This window comes from Bos grunniens, chromosome X (assembly GCF_055505025.1).
Source record: "Bos grunniens cultivar Pamir isolate PY7600 chromosome X, Bosgru_T2T1.0, whole genome shotgun sequence".
NCBI lineage: Eukaryota > Metazoa > Chordata > Mammalia > Artiodactyla > Bovidae > Bos > Bos grunniens.
This window is the reverse complement of record NC_141194.1, coordinates 816,144-839,002: the sequence shown is the minus strand read 5'-3', so window position 1 is coordinate 839,002 and position 22,859 is coordinate 816,144. Positions and strand designations below refer to the sequence as shown.

General features: G+C 58.4%; 1 protein-coding gene across 2 annotated transcripts; it reads right to left on the bottom strand.

The window, feature by feature from the left end:
• Positions 1-11,446: 11,446 nt before the first annotated feature.
• AKAP17A (A-kinase anchoring protein 17A) lies at positions 11,447-22,559 on the bottom strand. 2 transcript variants are annotated; one of them, XM_086386052.1, is made up of 5 exons: positions 22,394-22,559; positions 19,255-20,032; positions 18,396-18,544; positions 15,041-15,281; positions 11,447-13,411 (listed from the first exon to the last, which is right to left on the bottom strand). In XM_086386052.1, exons 2-5 carry the CDS (start codon positions 20,014-20,016, stop codon positions 12,458-12,460), a joined length of 2,106 nt encoding a protein of 701 aa, XP_086242178.1. In that variant the 5' UTR covers positions 20,017-20,032; positions 22,394-22,559; the 3' UTR covers positions 11,447-12,457. The 2 variants fall into 2 exon arrangements, with proteins under 2 accessions (XP_086242178.1, XP_086242179.1); XM_086386053.1 differs by lacking the exon at positions 11,447-13,411 and adding an exon at positions 13,982-14,115 and having other exon boundaries at positions 22,394-22,557.
• Between the last annotated feature and the right edge of the window lie 300 nt (positions 22,560-22,859).

The following is a 22,859-nucleotide window of genomic DNA, read 5'->3' as shown; positions in this document are numbered from 1 at the left end:
TCTCTCCTCTTCTGTGTCTTATAAAGACCCTGTCCTTGGGTTTAGGGCCACCCCCATTCAGGAAGGACCTCATCTCAGATCTTTCACTCCATCAGATATGCAGAGAACCTTTGTCCAAACAAGGCCAGGTTCTCAGGTTCTGGGGGTGAGGACGTGGACAGCTGTTTGGGGAGCCATGATTCAATCTCATACACGGGGGTGGTCAATGCATCCCCATTTATCAGGGTGATCGGTTATTTCCAGCAGTGACATTTCAATCGCCAGGAACCGTGGTGAGCCATGCTGTTGTGGGAGGAAGCCCAGAACCTGCCCTAAGCTACTGTCCTGCCGTGGGCCGCCCCAGCCCCACTGGGGATACACTCTCTCTTTCCCAGTCATCTCTGATGCTCAGCTTCATGGAGCCCAGATGTGTGCTTCAGCTTCCACCCCCCACCCCCCACCACACGGCCTCCCCTGAACCCTCCGTGTCCGCTGACCACGCTGTACCTCATGCCCTGTTTCTGGGCACACCCTGCTGGAGTAGGGGCTGGGGGGAAGCTCCAACTATGAACCAATGCTCTGCCTCAGAGAGGTCCTCTGTGCTTCGTGGCTGGGCAAGCAAGGGTTCCAATAAAGCTTTATTGATGAGAAAAAGGTGGTGGAACAGATACCAATAAAGTTTTATTGACCAGACAGGTGTTGGAACTAGGTTCCAATAAAACTTTATTGACAAAAAAAGAGGGGGGGGTGGAACAGATACCAATAAAGCTTTATTGACCAGAGAGGTGTTAGAACAAGGTTCCAATAAAGCTTTATTGACAAAAAAGGTGGTGGAACAGATACCAATAAAGCAATACTGACCACACAGGTGATGGAACAAGGTTCCAATAAAGCCTTGTTAACCGGACAGGTGGTAGGTAGACAGGGTTTCGATAAAGGTTTATTGGCAGAAAGCCTAACGGGGAAGGCCATGGGGGGATCCTCAGGAGGGACCCCCAGGGGGACAGAACGACTGGCCACTGAGTGCATTTGCTTGATTAGACCGCCGGCAGCCCTTTCTCAGCCAGCTCCCCTGAGGCTGCGGAATCAATCCCGGGTCTTCACTTAAGGCGATTAGTTTAGTGATGAGATGGAGGGTTCAAGAGGATCAGCACGACCTGAGACTGAACCCTGAAATTCAAGGTCGGAGCTTGGATTCACTCTTCCGGGAGCAGAAAGTGTTAACCAGGGTTTCCTGGCCTCCTTAATCAATGGAAACTGATCAGGGATGACAGAGGATGAGATGCTTGGATGGCATCCCTGACAAGATGGACATGAGTTTGAGCAAGCTCTGGGAGTTGGTGATGGACAGAGAGGCCTGGCGTGCTGCAGTCCATGGGGTCGCAAAGAGTCAGACATGACTGAGCGACTGAACTGACTGAACAGATCAGAGGCCAGACAAGAAATTCTGCAAAGAACTGACTCATTGGAAAAGACCCTGATGCTGGGAAAGACTGAAGGCGGGAGGAGAAGGGGGCAACATAGGATGAGATGGTTAGATGGCATCACCGACTCGACGGACATGAGTTTGAGCAAGCTCCGGGAGTTGGTGATGGACAAGGAGGCCTGGTGTGATGCGATTCATGGGGTCTCAAAGAGTCCGACAGGACTGAGTTGACTGAACTGCAACTAAGGAAGGATGGGGATTGGATCCATGGACTCAGAGCCTCTGACTATTTGACCATCAGCACATCTCATTCTCCAGATGGACAGTCACCCTCCTGTTGGCCACAGTCTCTGATCTCAGGACCCATGATGGGACTTGAAGGAACAGGATGTTTATCTGCCCGAATTCTCCATCTTGACGGCAAGGGCAAGTTGCCTGGGGGAGGGGCTGTTCAGAGATCTGCCCCTGGGCCAGCTTCAGTTTCTGTTCAGTTGCTCAGTCGTGTCTGACTCTTTGCGACCCCATGAACCGCAGCACGCCAGGCCTCCCTGTCCATCACCAACTCCCGAAGTTCACTCAAACTCATGTCCATTGAGTCAGTGATGCCATCCAACCATCTCATCCTCTGTCGTCCCCTTCTCCTCCTGCCCTCAGTTCTTTCCCAGCATCAGGGTCTTTTCCAATGAGTCACCTCTTCACATCAGGTGGCCAAAGTATTGGATTTTCAGCTTCAACATCAGTCCTTCCAATGAACACCCAGGACTGATCTCCTTTAGAATGGACTGGTTGGATCTCCTTGCAGTCCAAGGGACTCTCAAGAGTCTTCTCCAACACCACAGTTCAAAAGCACCAATTCTTTTGCGCTCAGCTTTCTTTATAGTCCAACTCTCATATCCATACATGACCACTGGAAAAACCATAGCCTTAACTAGACAGACCTTTGTTGACAAAGTAATGTCTCTGTTTTTTAATATGCTGTCTAGGTTGGTCATAACTTTCCTTCCAAGGAGCAAGCATCTTTTAATTTCATGGCTGCAGTCACCATCTGCAGTGATTTTGGAGCCCCAAAAAATAAAGTTTGACACTGTTTCCACTGTTTCCCCATCTATTTCCCATGAAGTAATGGGATCAGATGCCATGATCTTAGTTTTCTCAATGCTGAGCTTTAAGCCAACTTTTTCACTCTCCTTTTTCACTTTGAAAAAGAGGCTCTTTAGTTCTTCTTCACTTTCTGCCATAAGGGTGGTGTCATCTGCATATCTGAGGTTATTGATATTTTCCTGGCAATCTTGATTCCAGCTTGTGCTTCTTCTAGCCCAGCGTTTCTCATGATGTGCTCTGCATATAAGTTAAATAAGCAGGGTGACAATATACAGCCTTGACAGACTCCTTTTCCTATTTGGAACCAGTCTGTTGTTCCATGTCCAGTTCTAACTGTTGCTTCCTGACCTACATACAGGTTTCTCAAGAGGCAGGTCAGGTGGTCTGGTATTCCCATCTCTTTCAGAATTTTCCACAATTTATTGTGATCCACACAGTCAAAGGCTTTGGCATAGTCAATAAAGTAGAAATAGATGTTTTTCTGGAACTCTCTTGCTTTTTCAATGATCCAGCGGATGTTGGCAATTTGATCTCTGGTTCCTCTGCCTTTTCTAAAACCAGCTTGAACGTCTGGAATTTCACGGTTCACATATTGCAGAAGCCTGGCTTGGAGAATTTTGAGCATTACTTTACTAGCGTGTGAGATGAGTGCAATTGTGCGGTAGTTTGAGCATTCTTTGGCATTGCCTTTCTTTGGGATTGGAATGAAAACTGACCTTTTCCAGTCCTGTGGCCACTGCTGAGTTTTCCAAATTTGCTGACATATTGAGAGCAGCACTTTCGCAGCATCATCTTTCAGGATTTGAAACAGCTCAACTGGAATTCCATCACCTCCACTAGCTTTGTTCATAGTGATGCTTCCTAAGGCCCACCTGACTTCACATTCCAGGATGTCTGGTTCTAGGTCAGTGATCACTTATCTGGGTTGTGAAGATCTTTTTTGTACAGTTCTTCTGTGTATTCCTGCCACCTCTTCTTAATATCTTCTGCTTCTGTTAGGTCCATACCATTTCTGTCCTTTATCGAGCCCACCTTTGCCTGAAATGTTCCCTTGGTATCTCTGATTTTCTTGAAGAGATCTCGTCTTTCCCATTCTGTTGTTTCCCTCTATTTCTTTGCATTGATCGCTGAGGAAGGTTTTCTGATCTCTCCTTGCTTTTCTTTGGAACTCTGCATTCAAATGGGCCAGCTTGGATCCCCTGAATCAGGAAATCAGGTTTTTGGCTTTTAAAACACTCCAGGTCCGATGTGTAAAATCAAAGATTCAACACGAGCTAGTCATTGGGTGGTTCGGTCAATAAAGAATCCACCTGTCAGTGCAGGAGACCCAAGTTCGATCCCTGGGTCAGGAAGATCCCCTGGAGGAGGGCATGGCAACCCACTCCAGTATTCTTGCCTGGAGAATCCCACGGACAGAGGACTCAGGCAGGTGACAGTCCATGGGGTCACAAAGAGTGAGACATGACTTAGTGACTAAACCACCACTAATTACATGAGAAATGGTTGCATCAACTCCAAAATGCAGATTAAAAAAAAAAAAAAAAGAACTTTTAAGACACTTGACTGGCAGTGTACTTTCCACTACAGAAGACACAGGTTCAATCCCTGATCGGGGAACTAAGACCCCATGTACTGTGGGTGGCAAAAACATAGAAAAAAAAAGAAAACAAAAACATCTAACATCTCTGAAACTGGGATGTTGCTCTGGGTTGAAGACTGTTCCCCTAAAATTCCTGGAACCTTGGGTCTCTGCAGGTGTGATAAAGGCAAGGTCTGAGATGAGGTCCTCCTGGCTGGGGGTGGCCCTAAACCCCATGACAGGATCCTTATAGGACACAGAAGAGGAGAGACACGGACACAGAGGAGAAGCCACGTGGAGACGCAGGCAGACGGGAGGGAGGCGGCCACCAGCCCAGGGACGGACGCCTGGAGCCCCCAGAAGCTGGAAGAGGCGGGGAGGACCCTCCCCCGGAGCCTCTGCAGGGAGCTCAGCCCTGAGACACCCTGGCCTCCTTTTCACGTGAGTGCCCTCAGTTCACGGGTTAACTTTGAAGAAACTCCACATTCCTACTTCCTACCGCAGGGGCCCTGCAGGGAATCAACGTACGGATTTTTAAGGAACATTTATTTATTTGGCTGCACTGGGTGTGAATTGTGGCCTGTGCAATCTTCACTCTTAGGGGGAGCGTGAGCATCTCTTAGTTTCCCCACTGGCTCGGCTAGTAAAAAAAAAAAAAAAAAAATCTGCCTGCAATGCCGGAGACACAGGAGACGAGTTTCCATCCCTGGGTGGGGAAGATCCCCTGGAAGGAAATGGCAACCCACTCCAGTACGTGTGTTAGCCATTCAGTCGTGTCTGACTCTCTGCGGCCCCATGGACGTAGCCCACCGGGGTCCTCTGTCCATGGGATTCCCCAGGCAAGAACACTGGAGTGGGTTGCCATTTCCTTCTCCAGGGGACCTTCCCAACCCACGGCTCGAACCCACATCTCCTGCTTTGCAGGTGTATCCTTTATCAGTGAATCACCAGGGAAGGGCCCCTGTCCTGCTGCAAGTGAAACTCCAAGTCACTCACTCATTCTTTGAACCCGGGTCTCCTGCATGGCAAGCAGGTTCTTTACCATCTGAGCTACAGGGGAAATTGCCATGGACAGAGGAGCCTGGATGGTTACAGTCCACGGGGTCGCAAAAGAGTCAGACACGACCGGGCAGAAGCGTGCATGATGAGTGTTTCTTATTTAAGTCCCCAGCTCGTGGCCATTTGTCACACGCTCCCCAGAAAACCCCTACGGATTTCTTCCCAAAGGAGGAAACACAGAACAGGCTCCGTCTTGAGAGCAGGACTCCATTTCCGGCTGGACTGGGGACTTTGAGCTCTATGCCCAGTATCTATGGAAACAACAACCAACTGGAAAACCAGACCCCCAGATGTAAGAACCCCAGGATTCATACCTAGACTCTCGGTCATCTAAAAGAATACCCTAATTATCTGTATGACCGAATAGAATCATACATTCTATTCTGCTTATTGGGGTATGACCACAGGCCTATTGATAATTGTCCACTGTTAACCACCTCGGCTTAAGGCATACGAATCACGGGTTAACTTTGATTGCATCTTCTTCCTTCATTCAGACTAGTTTCAGGGAATTTGGGGAGGTAGGTTTGGGCACGGATGCTTAGGGTATATAAGGTTTTCAGAAAAACTGGTCAGGGTCCTTGGCTAGGAGGAGACTCTGCCTTGGGCCCTCCGGTGTAATAAACTGCACTCCACTATCTGCACTGTCCTTCTGAAAAAGTGTTTCCCAGAACGCGTGGCTACATTACGAGTAACTGGAGGGTCACAGAGCGCTGGGGACTGGTGGATGTGAGGAAGATGGTATCGTCTGAGCCTGGGATGGGGGGGACGTGGAGGGAGCCTGGGGGGCAGGAGGGCGGGGGCCATGCCACCCTCATCTTTTGCACTTGGCCCAAGAGGGCGGGGCTGCCCGATGTCTGGGGATTACAAGAAGACTCTTGGGAGTCCCCTGGACTGCAAGGAGATCCAACCAGTCCATCCTAAAGGAAATCAGTCCTGAATATTCATTGGAAGGACTGATGCTGAAGCTGAAACTCCAATACTTTGACCACCTGATGCGAAGAGCTGACTCACTGGAAAAGACTCTGATACTGGGAATGATTGAAGGCAGGAGGAGAAGGGGACAACAGAGGATGAGATGGTTGGATGGCATCACCGACTCAATGGACATGAGTTTGAGTAAACTCTGGGAGTTGGTGATGAACAGGGAGGCCTGGCGTGCTGCAGTCTGAGCTGGACTGAAACGTTGACAAAGCCCAAAGCGCCCAGGAAATCCTTGTAACCGAGCAGGACCCTAAGGCGCCTTTGCAGGAAGAGACCCCATCCCCCGCGCCCTCCGATTCACTTCCTCCCTAAAGTTCACGGCTAACCTTTTCTGATGCACTCGTCCAGAATTGTTTTGCAGATGCTGAAACCACCACCAGGTGGCTGGAATTAACCACCCGAGGAGCAAGGAGCCCTCAGACGACTGGCGCCTGAGGACTGATGGCTGAGAACCTTCCACCCCTGGTCCACCCGCCCCCATGACCCCAGCTGTGACATTTTCTCACTGTGAATCGAGCAGCCCTGCACCAGCTGATCACAGACGTTCCCCGACGGCCCCTCGGGCACCACGTGGCCTTCTAAAGAAGTTTGACTGAAAGCCTTCGGGGGGAGTTTGCCTTTTTTGAGCACCCGCCCACACCTGTCCAGCCCCCGTCCAGCACCTGCTGTAATAAAGCTGCCCTCTCCTTCACCACCACCCACGGTCAGGAGGTTGGCTTTAACTCTGTGCAGTTTTGTCCAGTCATTAGACCAAGTGATCCTCCCAGGGAAAGGAGAAATCAAAAGTAGAAGCCAAAACACCCTCTTCTTAGGTTTTTATTCAAGGAAAATAGTCAATATTGCATTAAAATGTAGCGAGTCCCTGGGACAGCGAGACCAAACCGGTCAATCCTAAAGGACATCAACACTGAATACTCACTGGAAGGACTGATGCTGAAGCTGCAGCTCCAATACTCTGGCTGCTTGATGCGAAGAGCTGACTCATTGGAAAAGACCCTGATGCTGGGAAAGACTGAGGGCAGGAGGAGAAGGGGACGACAGAGGATGAGATGGCTGGATGGCACCACCGACTCGATGGACATGAGTTTGAGCGAGCTCTGGGAGTTGGTGATGGACAGGGAGGCCTGGCGTGCTGCAATCCATGGGGTCGCAGAGTCGGACACGACTGAGCGACTGAGCAACAAAAATGCACATAATGTAAAACTGTGTTAAGTGAGCTCGCAAGGTCTGAGGCCTTTCACAGTGCTGTGGAGACATCACACCTATCACATCACATTCCCAACCCCACCAAGGAGACCCCGTCCCCATTAAAAGTCACTCCTCAGCCTCTTCCTCCCGTCCCTGGCACCACAAGCCCACTTGCTGTCTCTGTGGATCTGCCTGTTGTGGGTGTTTCCGATCAATGGAGTCACACACCGCGCGTCCTTCTGTCTGCCTCGCTCGCTGAGCATCGTGTGCTCAGGGCCCACCCACATTGCAGCCTGTCAGAGCTTCGCTCCTTTTCAAGGCTGCGTCATATTCCACTGTGTGCATGGAACCCATGCTGTTTATCCATTTGTCAAACCACCCACTATCCATCTATCCACCTATCCATCAACCCAGCCATCCATCCATTTATCCACCCACCCAGCCATCCATCCATCCACCCATGCACCTGGGTGGTTTCCATACTCATGGCCGTTGTAAACGGTGCTGTTATGAAATTACTGTAGAAAGTCTTTCTCGGACAACTCTTTTCACATCTTTCGGGTGTATTCGTAGGAGTGGGGCAAGTAGATCCCACAGAACTTCTACGTTTGACTGTTTAAGCGTTAGTCGCTTAGTCGTGTCTGACTCTGCCACCCCCATGGACTGTAGTGTGTCCGTGGAATTCTCCGGGCAACAATACGGGAGTGGATTGCCATTTCCTTCTCCGTGTTTCACTTTAAGAAACGGCTGAAGTGCTTCCCACAGCAGCTGCCCTACTTTACCTTCCCACCAGCAGCGCACAAGGAGCCAATCTCTCCACACCCCTGCCAGCGCCTTTTCCCCTTGTATTGCCGTCAGCGAGGACAGTGGTGAGTACTATTGCTGTCCTCGTGTTTTCTCTTTGAAGGGAGTAACACTTTTCATTTTTAGTCTGGAGACGGCACGGTGGGATGATTTAGCTTGCTGCCCTAAAGCAAGAGGGGACGTGGTTGGATGGTCTTAGACATCACGTGGTGTCGGGTACTGCGGCTCGCGTGGTGTCCCACAGCAGGTGAGGGGGCCCTAGAAATGAGAACCCTCCTCAGGGTCCCGGAGGCCGCACGTCCAAGACCCTGGCGGGGGCACAGTGTCTGCTGAGGGCTCCTGCTGGCTCTGAGGGTGTCTTCTCGCTGTGTGCCCCGTGGTGGGAGGGACGAGGGAGCTCCCTGGGGAGTCCAGGAGTCTTTAATGAAGACGTGCACGGGGGCTCGACCTGCATCACCTGTCACCTCCCAAACGTCCCCCAGCCCCCGACACCATTACCCTGGGTGGGGTTCCCAGGACCCACGGTTGGTACCCAAGTTCTCCAATGTTAAAGTCCCATAGTTCGTCTCCTGCATCTGTGGCTCTCTGTCACCAGATTCAACCAAGCTCAGCTGGTAAACACCGTTCTCAGCCGAGGCTGGTGGAGTCTGTGGGCGTCGGACCAGCACACAGAGGTCCGACTGCAGGAAGGAAAAGTGGTTCTCTGCGGGAGCGCTCGGTCGTGTCCCACGCTCTGTGACCGCACGGGCTGTAGCTCACAGGCGCCTCTGTCTGTGGGATTCTCCAGGCAAGAATACTGGAGTGGGCTGCCATTTCCTCCTCCAGGGACTCTTCCTGACCCAGGAATAGAAGCTGAATCTCCCGGGGCTACTGCATTGCAGGCGGACTCTTTACCGCTGAGTCACCGGGGAAGTTACTGGTTATCTGAGGAGGCAGTACAAATAGCTCAGCAAAGAAGACAAGTGAAAGGCAAGGGAGAAAGGAAAAGATATACCCAACTGAATGCAGAGTTCCAGAGAACAGCAAGGAGAGAAAAGAAAGCCTTCTTAAATGAACAATGCAAAGAAATAGAGGGAAACAACAGAGTGGCAAAGACTAGACATTTCTTCAAAAAAACTGGTGCTATCAAGGGAACATTTCATGCAAGGATGAGCATGAAAAAGCACAGAAACGGTAAAGACTGAAGAGAAGCACAAGAGATGAAGCAGAGGGGTAAGAATACACAGAAGAACTGTACAAAAAAAGATCTTAATGACCAGGATAACCACGACGATGTGGTCGCTCACCTAGAGCCAGACAACAAGGAATGTGAAACCAAGTGGGCCTTAGGAAGCATCACCAGAAACAAAGCTAGTGGAGGTGATGGAATTCCAGTTGAGCTCTTTCAAATCCTGAAAGATGATGCTGTGAAAGTGCTGCACTCAATATGCCAACCAATCTGGAAAACTCAGCAGTGGCCACAGGACTGGAAAAGGTCAGTTTTCATTCCAATCCCAAAGAAGGACAATGCTAAAGAACGCTCAAACTACCGCACAATTTTACTCATTTGACGTGCTAGTAAGAATTATGCTGAAAATCCTTCAAACCAAGCTTCAGCAGTAACTGAACTGAGAACTTCCAGATGCTCAAGCTGGGTTTAGAAAGGGCAGAGGAACCAGAGATCAAATGGCCAAAAATCGCTGGATTACCAAAAAAGCAAGGGAATTCCAGAAAAACATCTGCCTCTATTTCACTGACTATGCCAAAGCCTTTCACTGTGTGGATCATAACCAACAGTGCAAAATTCTTCAGGAGATGGGAATACCAGACCACCTGACCTGCCGCTTCAGAAATCTGTATGCAGGTCAGGAAGCAACAGTTAGAACTGGACATGGAACAACAGACCGGTTCCAAATAGGAAAAGGAGTCCGTCAAGGCTGTATATTGTCACCCTGCTTATTTAACTTCTATCCAAAGTACATCATGAGAAACGCTGGGCTGGAGCAAGCACAGGCCGGAATCAAGATTGCCAGGAGAAATATCAGTGACTTCAGATATGCAGATGACACCACCCTTATGGCAGAAAGTGAAGAACTAAAGAGCCTCTTGATGAAGGTGAAAGAGGAGAGTGAAAAAGTTGGCTTAAAGCTCAACATTCAGAAAACTAAGATCAGGGCATCCAGTCCCATCACTTCATGGCAAATAGATGGGGAAACAGTGGAAACAGTAACAGATTTTACTCTCTGGGCTCCCTAATCACACCGGATGGTGACTGCAGCCAGAAATTAAAAGACGCTCCTTGGAAGAAAAGCTCCGACAAACCTAGACAGCACCTTAAAAAGCAGAGACATCACTTTGCCGATAAAAGGCCCATATACTGCAAGCTATGGTTTCTCCAGTAGTCATGTACGGGTGTGACGCTGACCACAGAGAAAGCTGAGCGCCAGAGAACCGATGCTTTCCAACGCTCGTGTTGCGGAAGACTCTTGAGAGTCCCCTGCACTTCGAGCAGATCCAACCAGTCCATTCTAAAGGAAATCCGTCCTGAATATTCATTGGAAGGACTGGTGCTGAAGATGAAGCTCCAATACTTGGGCAACCTGATTCAAAGAGCCAACTCATTGGAAAAGACACTGATGCTGGGCAAGATTGAGGGCAGGAAGAGAAGGAGACGACAGAGGATGAGATGGTTGGATGGCGTCACGGATCAATGGACAGGAGTTTGAGCAAATCCTGGGAGACGGTGAGCGTGCTGCAGTCCATGGGGCGGCAAAGAGATGGACACGAATTAGTGACTCACACAAATGCCCCTCTCTCAGAACCAGGGTCCCTGCAAGGGCACCAACACCTACCTACTACCTCAAGTTTAGAAAACAACCACTTTCTTTCCATCACTTTTTCAAAATAGCACTGTAGCTTTAAAAAAAACTGCTCTTGTAAACTTGCTAAAGGGGTAACTCAGACAGTAAAGAATCTCCCAGCCGATGCAGGAGACCAGGGCTCAATCCCTGGGTCAGGAAGATTCCCTGAAGGAGGAAATGGCAACCCACTCCAGGATTCTTGCCTGGAGAATCCCCCAGACAGAGAAGCCTGGAGGGCTACAGTCCACACGGTCACAAAGAATTGGACACGACTGAGTAACTAACGCTTTCACTTGCAAACAAACCAAACACCTCTGAGGACCATGCTCTCCAGGGAGTTATGTTAGGATAGTAATGGCATGTGAAGTGAACATTTACAAATGACCAAGTGATTTCAAACACACTAGATTATGCTCAGCTAGTGACACAGCCTAAAGACCTTGAAAACAAAACAAAAACTCCCCACGTAAGCATGGGAAACATGAGTTCATTGGAAAAAAAGATTTTATTTTACCATAAAAATGCAAACTGGAATAAACACCATCTCTCCTAAGGTGGACGTTACAGCTATTTTTAAGTATTTCCAAGCTTCCCTTGGAGAAGCTGACAATTATAAAATTTAACAAGTTTGCAGCCTTAAATCTGAAACGTTCCAAGTAAAAATAATTTAGCAAAACGGCTTCTTAAAAAAACCACACAGGCTAACCTTGACTAGAAACCAAAGCTAATTTTAAACCAGCCTGCTTTTTTGTTTTATGCTGAATGACTTGAGTTTGTAAAAAGTGAATGTCTGGGACCCCTGTGTACCACCTGACGCTCTTCTGTTGTATGCTGAATGACTTGAATTGGTACAAAGTGAATGTTTGGGACTCTTCTGTATCCCGTCTGCACCAGCCCACGCCCGTAAAGAGTTTCCGTGTTTCAGAGCACGCAGCTTCCTTCCGGTGACAATCGCGTCAATAGCCACTTGCCTTTGGCATCCCACCCAAACTTCATTCCCGACAGGTTAACCCTACAGAAAAGGGGGAAAAACAAAACAAAAAAACAGGAGAAACAAAAAACAAACCAAAGACCTCCAGCGAGAGGCTTCCTGTTCTTAATGCCCGGTGGGGCCGCGGCTGCCGGACTGGAAGCCGGTACGTCCCCGTCACTGCGGCCTGGCTCTGCTCCTGTGAGGTCAGGACACGGTGTCTCCTTGCGGTGGCCCGATGCCGCGCAGCTGGTCTGGCTGCGCCCGGCGGGGTCTCCGATGCTCAAGGCTCGCAGGCCCCTGAGCTTCTCCTGATCCAGGGAGGACCGGCGACATTAAAGCGACTGGATCAACAGTTTGATGGGAAACCGAAGCTCGTGATCACGAGCCCGACGCACTAGGGCTGCCGCCTGGAGGATACTCTGGAGGAAAAGCCTGGGGCCCTGCGCTCCTCGCCGGGACGCTCCCCGGGCGCCCGTGGCACGGCCGGTCTCCGGGAAGGCGGCCCCGGGGTTGCGCGGCCTGCATTACCTATTCCAGGCGCTGCGGTGGCGGCCGGCGGAGCCTGAGCGCGGCCTGTCGTCGCCCCGCCGATGGCGGCTGCGCTTCCGGCTGGAGCTAGCCCTGCGGTCCCGCTCGCGGCCACGGCTCTGGCTCTTCTCCCGCCGGCTGCGCCGCTCTCGGCTGCGGCTGCGGGACTTGCGGGAGCGGCCGCGCTCCTCGGGGCTAGCACTGCGGCCTTGGCGCGAGCGCTTGCGGTGCGCCCGCCGCTCCCTGCGCGGCCTGCCGTCCTCCCGGCTGCCTGCCCGCCGCCGCGGCACGCTGCGCTCCCGCTTGTGCCTGCGCTCGCCATCGCCGCCGTCGTCCCGGCCCGCCCCGCCGCCGGCCCGGCCGCCGCCCCCGCTGGGCTCCCGGTTGCACTTGTCTTGCTCGGAGCGCGCGTCCTTCCGGGGCGCACTCGGCTCGCAGGCTGCGGGCGCGGCCTTGGGCTGCTGGGTGTTGTCCGGGATGCAGGCCAGCACGGCGGGGCACCTCTTCTCCGAGTGGCCGGCGTCCGGGCCTCGAGGGTCCTGCCCCTCCTTGCCCGGGGCCGCCTCCTCCTGGGCGGCGGCGGGAGCAGCGGCAGCGCTCCCGTTCAGGTTCTGGGGGGCGGCCGGCCGCACCGCGGGCTCCCGGTCCCGGGGCGCGGCGCCGGCCGAGGCCGACACGGTGTGCAGGATGTCCAACACCGGCCGGAGCAGGTCGGCGGGGGAGGCGGGGCCCGACTCGGCAGCGGTGGCACGCGGCTCGTCCGCCTTCTTGCTGAGCAGCAGGCTGAGCAGACGCGCGCGCAGCTCACGCTCCCGACGCTGCAGGCCCAGCGCGCGCTCCTTCTCCTCCTCCACACGCCGCAGCTCGGCCTCCTGCAGCCGCCGCCGCTCCTCCAGCTGCTGCAGCCGCAGGCTCTCCTCCTTGTGCTCGTGCTCGTGCAGCTTGGCGGCCTGCGGGGCAGAGCGGGGCGGCGGGGCATGAGCCGGGCTCTCAGCGCGGGTGGGCGCTCCAAGGACAGCCCGGCTGGAGCGCGGCCCGCTGGGTCCAAGCACACCGGGAGTCCTGAGACCGGCAGCTAGGGGTTAAGTCCGGCCAAGCTCCTGGGCACAACCCTGGGGAGGGGCGCCTATCGGGGGCCGGGCCCCTCCGGGTGGCACACTCGGAGGCCATGATCACCAGCCAGGAAGCTGCCTGGCAAAGCTCCTGGGCACAACCTTGGCGGGGGTGGCGGGGAGCGGCGCCTCTCAAGGCAGCCCAGGCCCCTCCAAATGGCACGCTCGCAGACCACGATCGTCAGCCAGGAGCAAGCCCGGCAGATTCCCAGCACAGCCCTCGTGAAAGGCCCCTCTCGGGCGGACCAGGCCTCTCCGGGTGGCACGCTCGGAGGCCACGATCGTCAGCCAGGAGCAAGCCCGGCAAACCTCCTCGGCACAGCCCTGGGTGGGGGGCGCCTCGAGGGCGGCCCGGGCCCTCCGGTGCACGCTCCCTGCCACGTGGGCCCCAGATTACTGTGCGGACAGTTGACATCCCGCGTGGGTGTGGGAGGCGTGGAGGCCTGGCCTGCTCGGGGTCTTCAACGTTCACCACGCAATAAGAACACGCGGCCACAGCTCTCGGCGCACACGCTGCTCTCCTTCCCGCAGACTGGTCACAACTGTAACCAGATAGCAGGTGAGGGTCGCCCCACGCCTGCCTGGGCTCCACGCGCGCCACCCGCACAGGGCGGCAGGGACCCTCCAGCTTCACGGCCGTGGGGGCAGGAGCACAGCCCGGCTCCGAGGACTGCCATGGGGACCGCGCCTCGTCTGGAGCCCGCCCTGTCCTCCCCGGGCGGTCGGGGACGCCTGGCCTGAAGGACACCGGCGTCATGTGCTCGGCGGGAGCGTGTAGAGAGTCGTGGGGCCAGGCGGTGGCCCTTCCATCGCTGGGGAAGCCCGGCCACCCCGAGGCTGTGGCGCCGGGCCTCGGAGGCCTGGTTGCGGGGACGCAGACCCACAGCGCTGCCATTTCTTCGGGGTACAGCCCGGGCCTGGGGCAACACGGGGCGCTGCAACCGTGGTCCCCCGCGACAAACGCCATCCCTGGGCTAGAACCGGGCGCCAGGGAGGAGCGGCACGTCCGTGAAGGCCAGGCCTCCCAAGGGCCGATCCTCCCTGAACAGCCAGGCATCCCTATGGGCTGGCAGGCCATGTGGGCGGGGCATCCCCCAGGGTAGGGCATCCCTATAGGCTGGCAGGCCCTGTGGGCGGAGCTTCCCAGGGGCGGAGCATACCCGTGGGCAGGTCATCCTTGGGGATGGGGCATCCCTATAGGCCGGCAGGCCCTGTGAGGGGGGCATGGCCCAGCGTAGGGCATCCCTATAGGCTGGCAGGCCATGTGGGCAGGGCCTCCCCGAGGGTACGGCATCCCAAGGGCCGATCCTCCCTCTGTACCAGGCATCCCCGAGCGTGGGCCACCCGGCAATGGGTGGAGCGCCCATGGATGTGGGTCATCCCTAGAGGCTGGCAGTCCCTGTGGGCGCGTCACTCCCTGTGGGCGGAGCTTCCCGAGGGCGGGGCGTCCCCCTGGGCGGGCGGTACCTTGGCGCGGCTCAGCAGCTCGGCCACCAGCCGGATAGACTGCAGGTTGCGCTGTGCCAGCAGCAGCTTGCGCTCCTCCAGCCGGATCCTCTCCTGCAGCTTGCGCTGCTCCTCCGCCTGCAGCTTCTCCAGCTTCTTCTGGCTGCGCCGCAGCTCGCGGTCCCGCTGCTTCTGCTCGCGCCTCCGCAGCTTTTCCTCGCGCTTCCGCTCGCGCTCCTGTTCCTCCAGCTCCTTCTGCTTCCTGGGCGGGCGGGTGGGACACGACGGCTCCGTGAGGGCCATGGGGCCCGGGCTGGCGATCGCAGCACTTGGCTCCTTAGCGCTCTGTCCGCACAGACATCTCAGCCACGGCCGAGGACCCCAGGAGCGAGGCGCGCACAGGGCGAGGCTTTCCCATGTTTCCAGGGAGAGCCTGGCTAAACCCAACCCCAGCCCAGACAACTGAACAAGGCTGATGGTGGGAAGCGGAGTTTTTCACCAGATCCAGCTGCTCCTGTAGGGACCACAGCAGACGAACCAGGACAGGCCTCAGCAGCACAGGGAGGAGGCCCTCCACCACGGGCACCACACGGGCACAGCCCGAGCGCTGGACAGGCCCTGCTCCCAATGCCGGAGAGACCCCTGCCCTGGGCTGTCCCATCCCGAGCCCCCAGCCCCGGAGCTGGAGGGGAGCAGGCATGCAGCCGGTGACAGGAAGGTTCCAGAAGCACCCAGCTACTGGAAGCCCCCGAGAGCACACGGCATGACGTTTCATGGGGACTTGCAGAAAAGGCACACGCTCAGTGACACACAGCCAATCTGCTTGCTCTGGGGAGGGGGTGTCCCCCAACAGGGGGCCCCACATCATGCACCCCTGGGGGAAACCCCGTGAGGTCACCGCGTAGATAGCACCTGGAGACAGTGGCGGTCCCGTAAGCACCCGCACAGCGCCGGCCAGCTCAGACCCAACGGCACCCTGTCCTCATCCAGAAACCAGGACCCCCGCACGACTGGGAGGGATCCAGACCTCCAGGGGCAGGAAGACCAATGAGCGTGTCCTCATGGAACACTCACACCCCTCAGTCTTAACCTTCAGGCCAGGGGCAGGGGCAGGGCGGGCACAGCAGAGACGCAAGGCCGCCCTGGACAGCATGTGGCACGGGGACGCCAGGGCCAGGAAGGATACTGTGCAGAAGAGCCGGCATCACTCCCAGGGCGCCAGGTCAGCAGAGAAGCAGCTGGACAAGGAGGCCGGAGGACCCAAGCTCCAGCTGCGGAGGCAGCCACGCAGGGAGGCAAGGCGGCTCGCGAGAACGCTGGCGTCCAGGAGGCCACACGCCAGAAGGTCTCCCTCGGCAGGGATCAGTGAGGGGCTGCCGCTCAGACTGCTAGTCAGGGGCCCTGAGTGCCCAGAGCCCTCAGCTGTCCAGCTAAGGGCCCGTGACCAGGAACAGGACTGCTGCAGGCCACGCTGTACCTCATTAGCAGCAAAGGACCAACTCGCTCGCCCCTGACGAAGGACAAGACGCCCAGAGTCCCGGGCCGGCCCGCAGGCTAACAGTGAGGTCAACTGGGCTTGGACACACAGCCCTGCACACCCGAGGGCCTCCTGGGCACCCACGGGCCCACGTTTCATGCCAGGCCAGCCATGCCCAACCTCCTCAGCCCTGTCAGAGGTACCGCCCCGCCGGCTGTGAGCTGGTCTCCCCCCACGACACCCCTTGCCGCCTGAGCTCAAAGGCCACCCTCAGGGCGGTTTCCCCGCATTAACGTGAAGGTGGAGAAAAGTGCCTGTCCCGAAACCCTAGAGAGGTCGTGGGGTAAGCTCTGTGACGCCCCAGAGAGGCCGTGGGGTAAGCTCTGTGATGCCCTAGAGGCTGTGGGGTAAGCTCTGTGACGCCCCAGAGAGGCCGTGGGGTAAGCTCTGTGACGCCCTAGAGGCTGTGGGGTAAGCTCTGTGACGCCCTAGAGAGACCACGGGGTAAGCTCTGTGACGCCCTAGAGGCTGTGGGGTAAGCTCTGTGACGCCCTAGAGAGGCCGTGGGGTAAGCTCTGTGACGCCCCAGAGAGGCCGTGGGGTAAGTTCTGTGACGCCCCAGAGAGGCCGTGGGGTAAGCTCTGTGACGCCCAGCTCAGGGACTGCGGACAAGGTCGATTGTGGAAGAGAGAGGACGGGCCCTGCCTGGGACCAGGACCCGTGGTGCGCATGCCGCCGGAGCTCCCTGGTTCAGCCTGTGGCCGGCATACCGACTCTAGGGCCTCGTCCAGTGTGAGATCCAAACTGCTCCCCGCTTGTGGCCGCCACCTGAGGCCCACCACGAGGCCAGGACACCCCGCCCTCTCCGGGCATCTGTCCTCTCTGCAGCCACGGCCTCACTCCGGGGCTCCCGACCCCCTACCCGTGTCCACATCCTGGCCGGCTGCCTGCATAGAGGCCGGCACCATCCCCAGCACCTGCCGCTCTGGAAATGGGTTCTGGGGCAGACCGGGGAAGCGCTGACCCCAGAGACAGGCCCAAATCCGCGTTAGTGACCATCGGAACCAAACGGGAACCACACAGGAGCCCCAAGGCCGGAGCGACACGCAAGTCAGGTCAGCCCAGACACACACACACAGGCTGGTGAGGAATGAACCCCAGACCACACACGCCTGAGACTCAACACTGCAAAACACACAAGAGAAACCTTGCCCATCGCGCACACGGACAAGTGCGGGGAAGAAACACCCAAGCACAGGAGGCACGAGGGAGCACCAGGACTGCTGCCCCCTTCCCAGAATGCAGCTCGTCTACAGGCCAGCTTGCCTGCGGGGCTCACAGGGCGCCAGGCTGAGTCCCTTCCGTCCTGCCCCACCCTGTGGCACCACGCACTGCAGCCCGCCAGGCTCCCCTGTCCACGGGACCCTCCAGGCCAGCACACTGGAGTGGACTGCCCTTTCCTTCTCCAGGGGATCTTCCCCGCCCAGGATGGAACCCACGTAAGCCCACTGCACTGGCAGGCAGGCGGGTTCTCCACTAGCGCGGAACGTAAAAGCGGGAGACAAAGGTCCTGACCCGAGAGGCCTGTTACTTTACAGGACTTCTAAATATCTCTTGTTGGGAAAAGCCGACAATACCCTCACTTCCCTACTTCACTTTAAGGCAGCCTCAGCCTGAATGCCAAAAGCCTGTAAGATGGACAAAAATTCTGTGCCCCCGTCAGCAGGTGGTGCACGGCGCCCCGGGAGGCTCAGCGGGAAGTCCGAGCGGGAATGGGCGGTGCCCTGGGGCTGGGCCGCAGGCCGCGCACTCCCGCGGCGTCCCCCCCCGCCCCCCGCCCCCCCGACAGGCGCACACGCGCACAGGCCCGCGGAGCCCGGCCGGCCCGGCAGCACGCACCTCTCCTCAGCCCTCTGCCGCTCCTCCGCCTCCTTCTCCCGCCGTTTCTGCTCCTCCCGCTGCTGCTCCAGCTCCTGAAGCTTCTGTCTCTCAAGCTGCCGCTTCTTGATGGAGGCGTCGCTCAGGTGTTTGGTGGAATCGAAAGACACCTTCGGAGGCAGGGCAGGGTTAGGACGAGCTCGCACTGTCCTGCACATGCAGACGGCCCTGCGCTCAGCAGGCGGCCTGCCTCAGACTCACCGCAGAGAGCGGGCTCCCCTAACGCCCTTGACCGGGAGGACCTCGGGACTAGAGGGCAGGGCTGGAAATGAGCGTTCGGGACCCCAGCCCTTCCAGGACGGCCCCTTCCGCCGGAAATACGAGCGCGCCTAGAGGCCAGCCCTGCCTGCCCCGGCGCCCACGAGAGCGTGGCTCCTTCCCCGCTCCTGCGGTGGGGCGCCCCCCACTCCCTGTGGCCAGCTGCCTTCACCACCCAGCGCCCGGGCCCAGCTCCTCCGCCAGCCTGGCGCGGGAAGCCAGCACGGGCCAGCGTCCGCGGCAATGCTGGGCAGCGCCCCTCATTTCAGCGGGGGCGGCGAGAGCGCTCCACTGCCCCCACGCTTCCTGAGACACAGACTCTGCGCCCGCAGCGTGGGGGCCCCAGGCAGCCCTCCCGTGCCCGAGGCCCTGGGGCACAGCCCGCCGCCCGCCTCGGCCCCCCCATCCCCTCCACTCCCCGCCCCAGGCAGCCCTCCGTGCCCGAGGCCCTGGGGCGCAGCCCGCCCCGCCCGCACCTTGATGTTGCAGGCCACAGCCGCCCCGCCCCCCATCCCCCACTCCCCACCTTGATGTCCCCCGCCCCCCATCCCCCACTCCCCACCTTGATGTTGCAGGCCACAGCCTTGCCGTCCTCGCCCTTGAACATGAGCTTCATGCCGCGCAGCGCGCTCATGGCCTGGATGAAGCCGGCGTACTCGCGGTACTGCACGTAGGCCTCAAAGTTGAGGTGGCCGCCGAAGCTGAACGTGTGGAAGTTGCGGCCGGTCATCTCCTCGCGGTAAGGGTCCAGCATGGGGATGTCCACGTTGCGGATCTCCCCAAAGCGCTCGAACACGCGCACCAGCACCTCCTCGCTCGGCTTCTCCGAGCCCGACTCCTTCAGCGAGAACCACTTGCACGGCAGCCCCTCCAGGTGGATGGTGTCCGGCCGCTCACCCGGCAGCGTCTCGTTCATGTCCTTGGCGTCGCGGAAGAAGGAGTCCCAGTCGTGGCGCGTGGGGAAGTCGACCTTGAACTCTGCGGCGCGCACCTTGAGGATGTCGGAGAAGCCGCTCAGCTTGATGGTCTTGCCGTCCAGGCAGGCCAGGAAGGACTTGACGAGGCTCTTGTTCTCCACCTCGCCCTCGAAGCGGATGAAGTCCATGGTGCTCTTGGAGATGCGCAGCGTCGAGAACTGGTGGTGCTGCACCATGCCCTTGAGCCGCTCCATCACCTCCCAGTTGGAGATGGACTTGCCCGGCTGTTTCAGCTGCGGCAGTGCCACGCTGATGGTCATCTTCGTGATGGGCTTCAGGTACAGGCCGTACGGCGGGCACAGCTCCACCGCCTCAGACGTGTCGTGCACGATGGTGGCCGCGGCCATAGCCGGGACCTTGGGCCTGAAACACAAGACGCGCACGCCGCGTTTTCATGGCCGGCCCGGTGTCCCACCCCCAGGCTGGCCAGCACGCGGCCCGTCTGCCCTCTGCTTGCCCGACACACTGGTCGCTACGTCAGGGAAGGCCCCTCAGCCCCTCAAGGTTAGTTGCTCAGTCGTGTCAGACTCTCTGGACCCGGTGGACTGCAGCCCGCCAGGCTCCTCTGCCCGTGAAATTCTCCAGGCAAGAATACTGGAGTGGGTTGCCCTTCCCTTCTCCAGGAAGGGGTCTTTCCCACCCACGGATCGAACCCAGGGTGTCCTGCATTGCAGGCAGGTGCTTTACTGTCTGAACCACCAAGGAAGCCCCAGCCCCTGACATGTGGGCCCTTTTAATCAGATTACACAAATACAGGGGGAAAAAAGATGGGTTTGCAAAACTTTTAGGAACACTTGCCTGCCCCAAGCCTCCATGGTCACTGAGCTGCCCCCAATACCCAGACACAGCTCCAGCAGGGCTGGGGTGGCGGGAGCCCAGATGAGCAGGGTCCCTGCCCTCGGGGTGTGGGGGACAGGCCACCTCCATGGAGGCTGCAGAGATGCCTCACCGGGGAAGGGACAACCCACACAAACACCTGGGAAGGTCTGTGCAGGAGGAAGCCCGCAGAAACAGGAAGGAACTTTCAGGCTGAGAGAACGGCTAAGGACCGTTGACTTCAGTATCTCTACCGCGGGCAGAAGCACCTTCTCTGTGTCCAGATAAAACAATCAGAGCCGCAGGGCCTCTCGGAAGCCACGGACGGGGAGCTGACTGTGCTCTCCTCCCCCTCAAGCAGCTTCTCCCTACCGGTCGGACAGGTGCCTACTTCCGCAAAGCAGGGCCAGACCTGACCCACGGACAGCACACAGTAACGGAGGTGGCCTTGGGCTGTGCGCCCGCCCACCAGATGGCTCTGAAAGCTTCCGAGGGGCCTGGGTTCAATCCCTGGGGCGGGAAGATTCCCTGGAGGAGGGCATGGCAACCCACTCCAGTCTTCTTGCCTAGAGAATGCCACGGACAGAGGAGCCTGGTGGGCTACAGTCCACGGGGTCACAAAGAGTCACGACTGAGCAATTAAGCACACACACACACCCAGACCCCAGAGAAGCTGCAGGGACTGGGGTGGAGGGGTCCCAGCTGGAGGAAAGAGTCACCTGGCCCGGGTCTGGGGTACTAATGAGGGGGCTCACCCTGGGCTGAGTGGCGACAGCCCCCTCCACCCGCAGAAAACCCCAAAGACCTCAGAGAGGACTGGAGTCAGAGACTCCGGAAGCCCACTGCCTACTAGGAACCCTGGAGATTCCCATCTTCCCTAGTCGCCCAGCTGCCCCTGCACCCTGGGGACGACCCCCAGCCCCTTCGCTGCACACCCCACCCTCAACACACCCCTGGCAGCCCCTCACGATCCCCATCGCCTCCACCCATCCAAATGCTCACCCTACTGCCCCAACTCCCACCTTCTCTCTCCCCAGCCGCCCCCTATGGCTCCGGTAACCCCCTCCAACCTCCAGTAACCCCTAGCTTCACCCCCAGCCCCAGTACAGCCTGCTTACCTCCGACCCTGGTGGACCCCGATTCGCCTGCACAGCCCTGTCCACTGACCCAACCCCGCAGCTCCCTGGGGACCTCCCCTCCTCTGCTCAATCGCCTTTGTCCCCTCTCCCAAATCCCCCCCAGAAACCCTCCCCTCCCCCGCTCTCAGCACCCCCGGGAGACCCCCGCAGCCCCCGGTTGTCCGTCACCCCCAAGCCCCTCAAAGGCTTTCGACCCCCAAAGCCCACATCCCCAAGTCCCCAGACCCCCACTCCCAAGTCCGCAGGCCCAGGACACCCGCGCCCCGGCCGTCCCGGGAGACCCCCTCAGCCCCCGACCCCCGGTTGTCCGTCACCCCCAGGCCCCTCAAAGGCTTTCGACCCCCAAAGCCCACATCCCCAAGTCCCCAGACCCCCACTCCCAAGTCCGCAGGCCCAGGACACCCGCGCCCCGGCCGTCCCGGGAGACCCCCTCAGCCCCCGACCCCCAGTTCTCCGTCACGCCCAGGCCCCTCAAAGGCTTTCGACCCCCAAAGCCCGCGCCCGCAAGTCCCCAGACACCCCGCTCCCAAGTCTGCAGGCCCACGAGACCCCCGCCCCGGCCGCCCCGAGAGACCCCCGCAGCCCCCGGTCCCCGGTTCTCCGTCACCCCCATGCCCCCAGCGCCCAGGCCCCTCAAAGGCTCTCGACCCCTGAAGCCCGCAGGCCCACGAGACCCGCGCCCCGGCCGCCCGCCCCGCGAGGCCGCCCTCCCCGGCCCCCCGACACCCCGGGGTCCCTCGCGCCGGCGGGCGGGGCCCCGTCCACGTACCAGGCCGCCGCCGCCTTGGCCCCAGCTCTCCCGCGGGCCCCCGACGACGCCGGCAGGCCCGGCCTCCCCGCCCGGCGCCGCCGCCGCCACCGCCGTCCGCCGGAGGCGCCCCCGACGCGACCCGCTGCCGCCTCCTCTGCCGCCGCCGCCCGCCCCTGTGACGCATTTCCGCTTCCGCCGCTCGGGCCCGCGGAAGCTGGCCGCGCGGCGGGTCCAGGTTTCTCCTCCTGGCCATGGCCCCGCCCCCCAGAGGCGGGACTTCCGGGGCGGCCGTGGGTGGGGCCGGCCGGCCCGGGCTTTGCGGTGCGCGTGCGCGAGCTCGCCGCGCCCTTCCCCCACCCCGCCCCGCCCCGCCCCGCCCCGCCCCGCCCCGCCCCCAACCCTGCTACCTGTTTTCAGGTCCAGGCAGAGGCCTCACCTGGGGCCCCAGCGTGAAGGCACCAGACTCAGGACTCAGGCCAGCTGT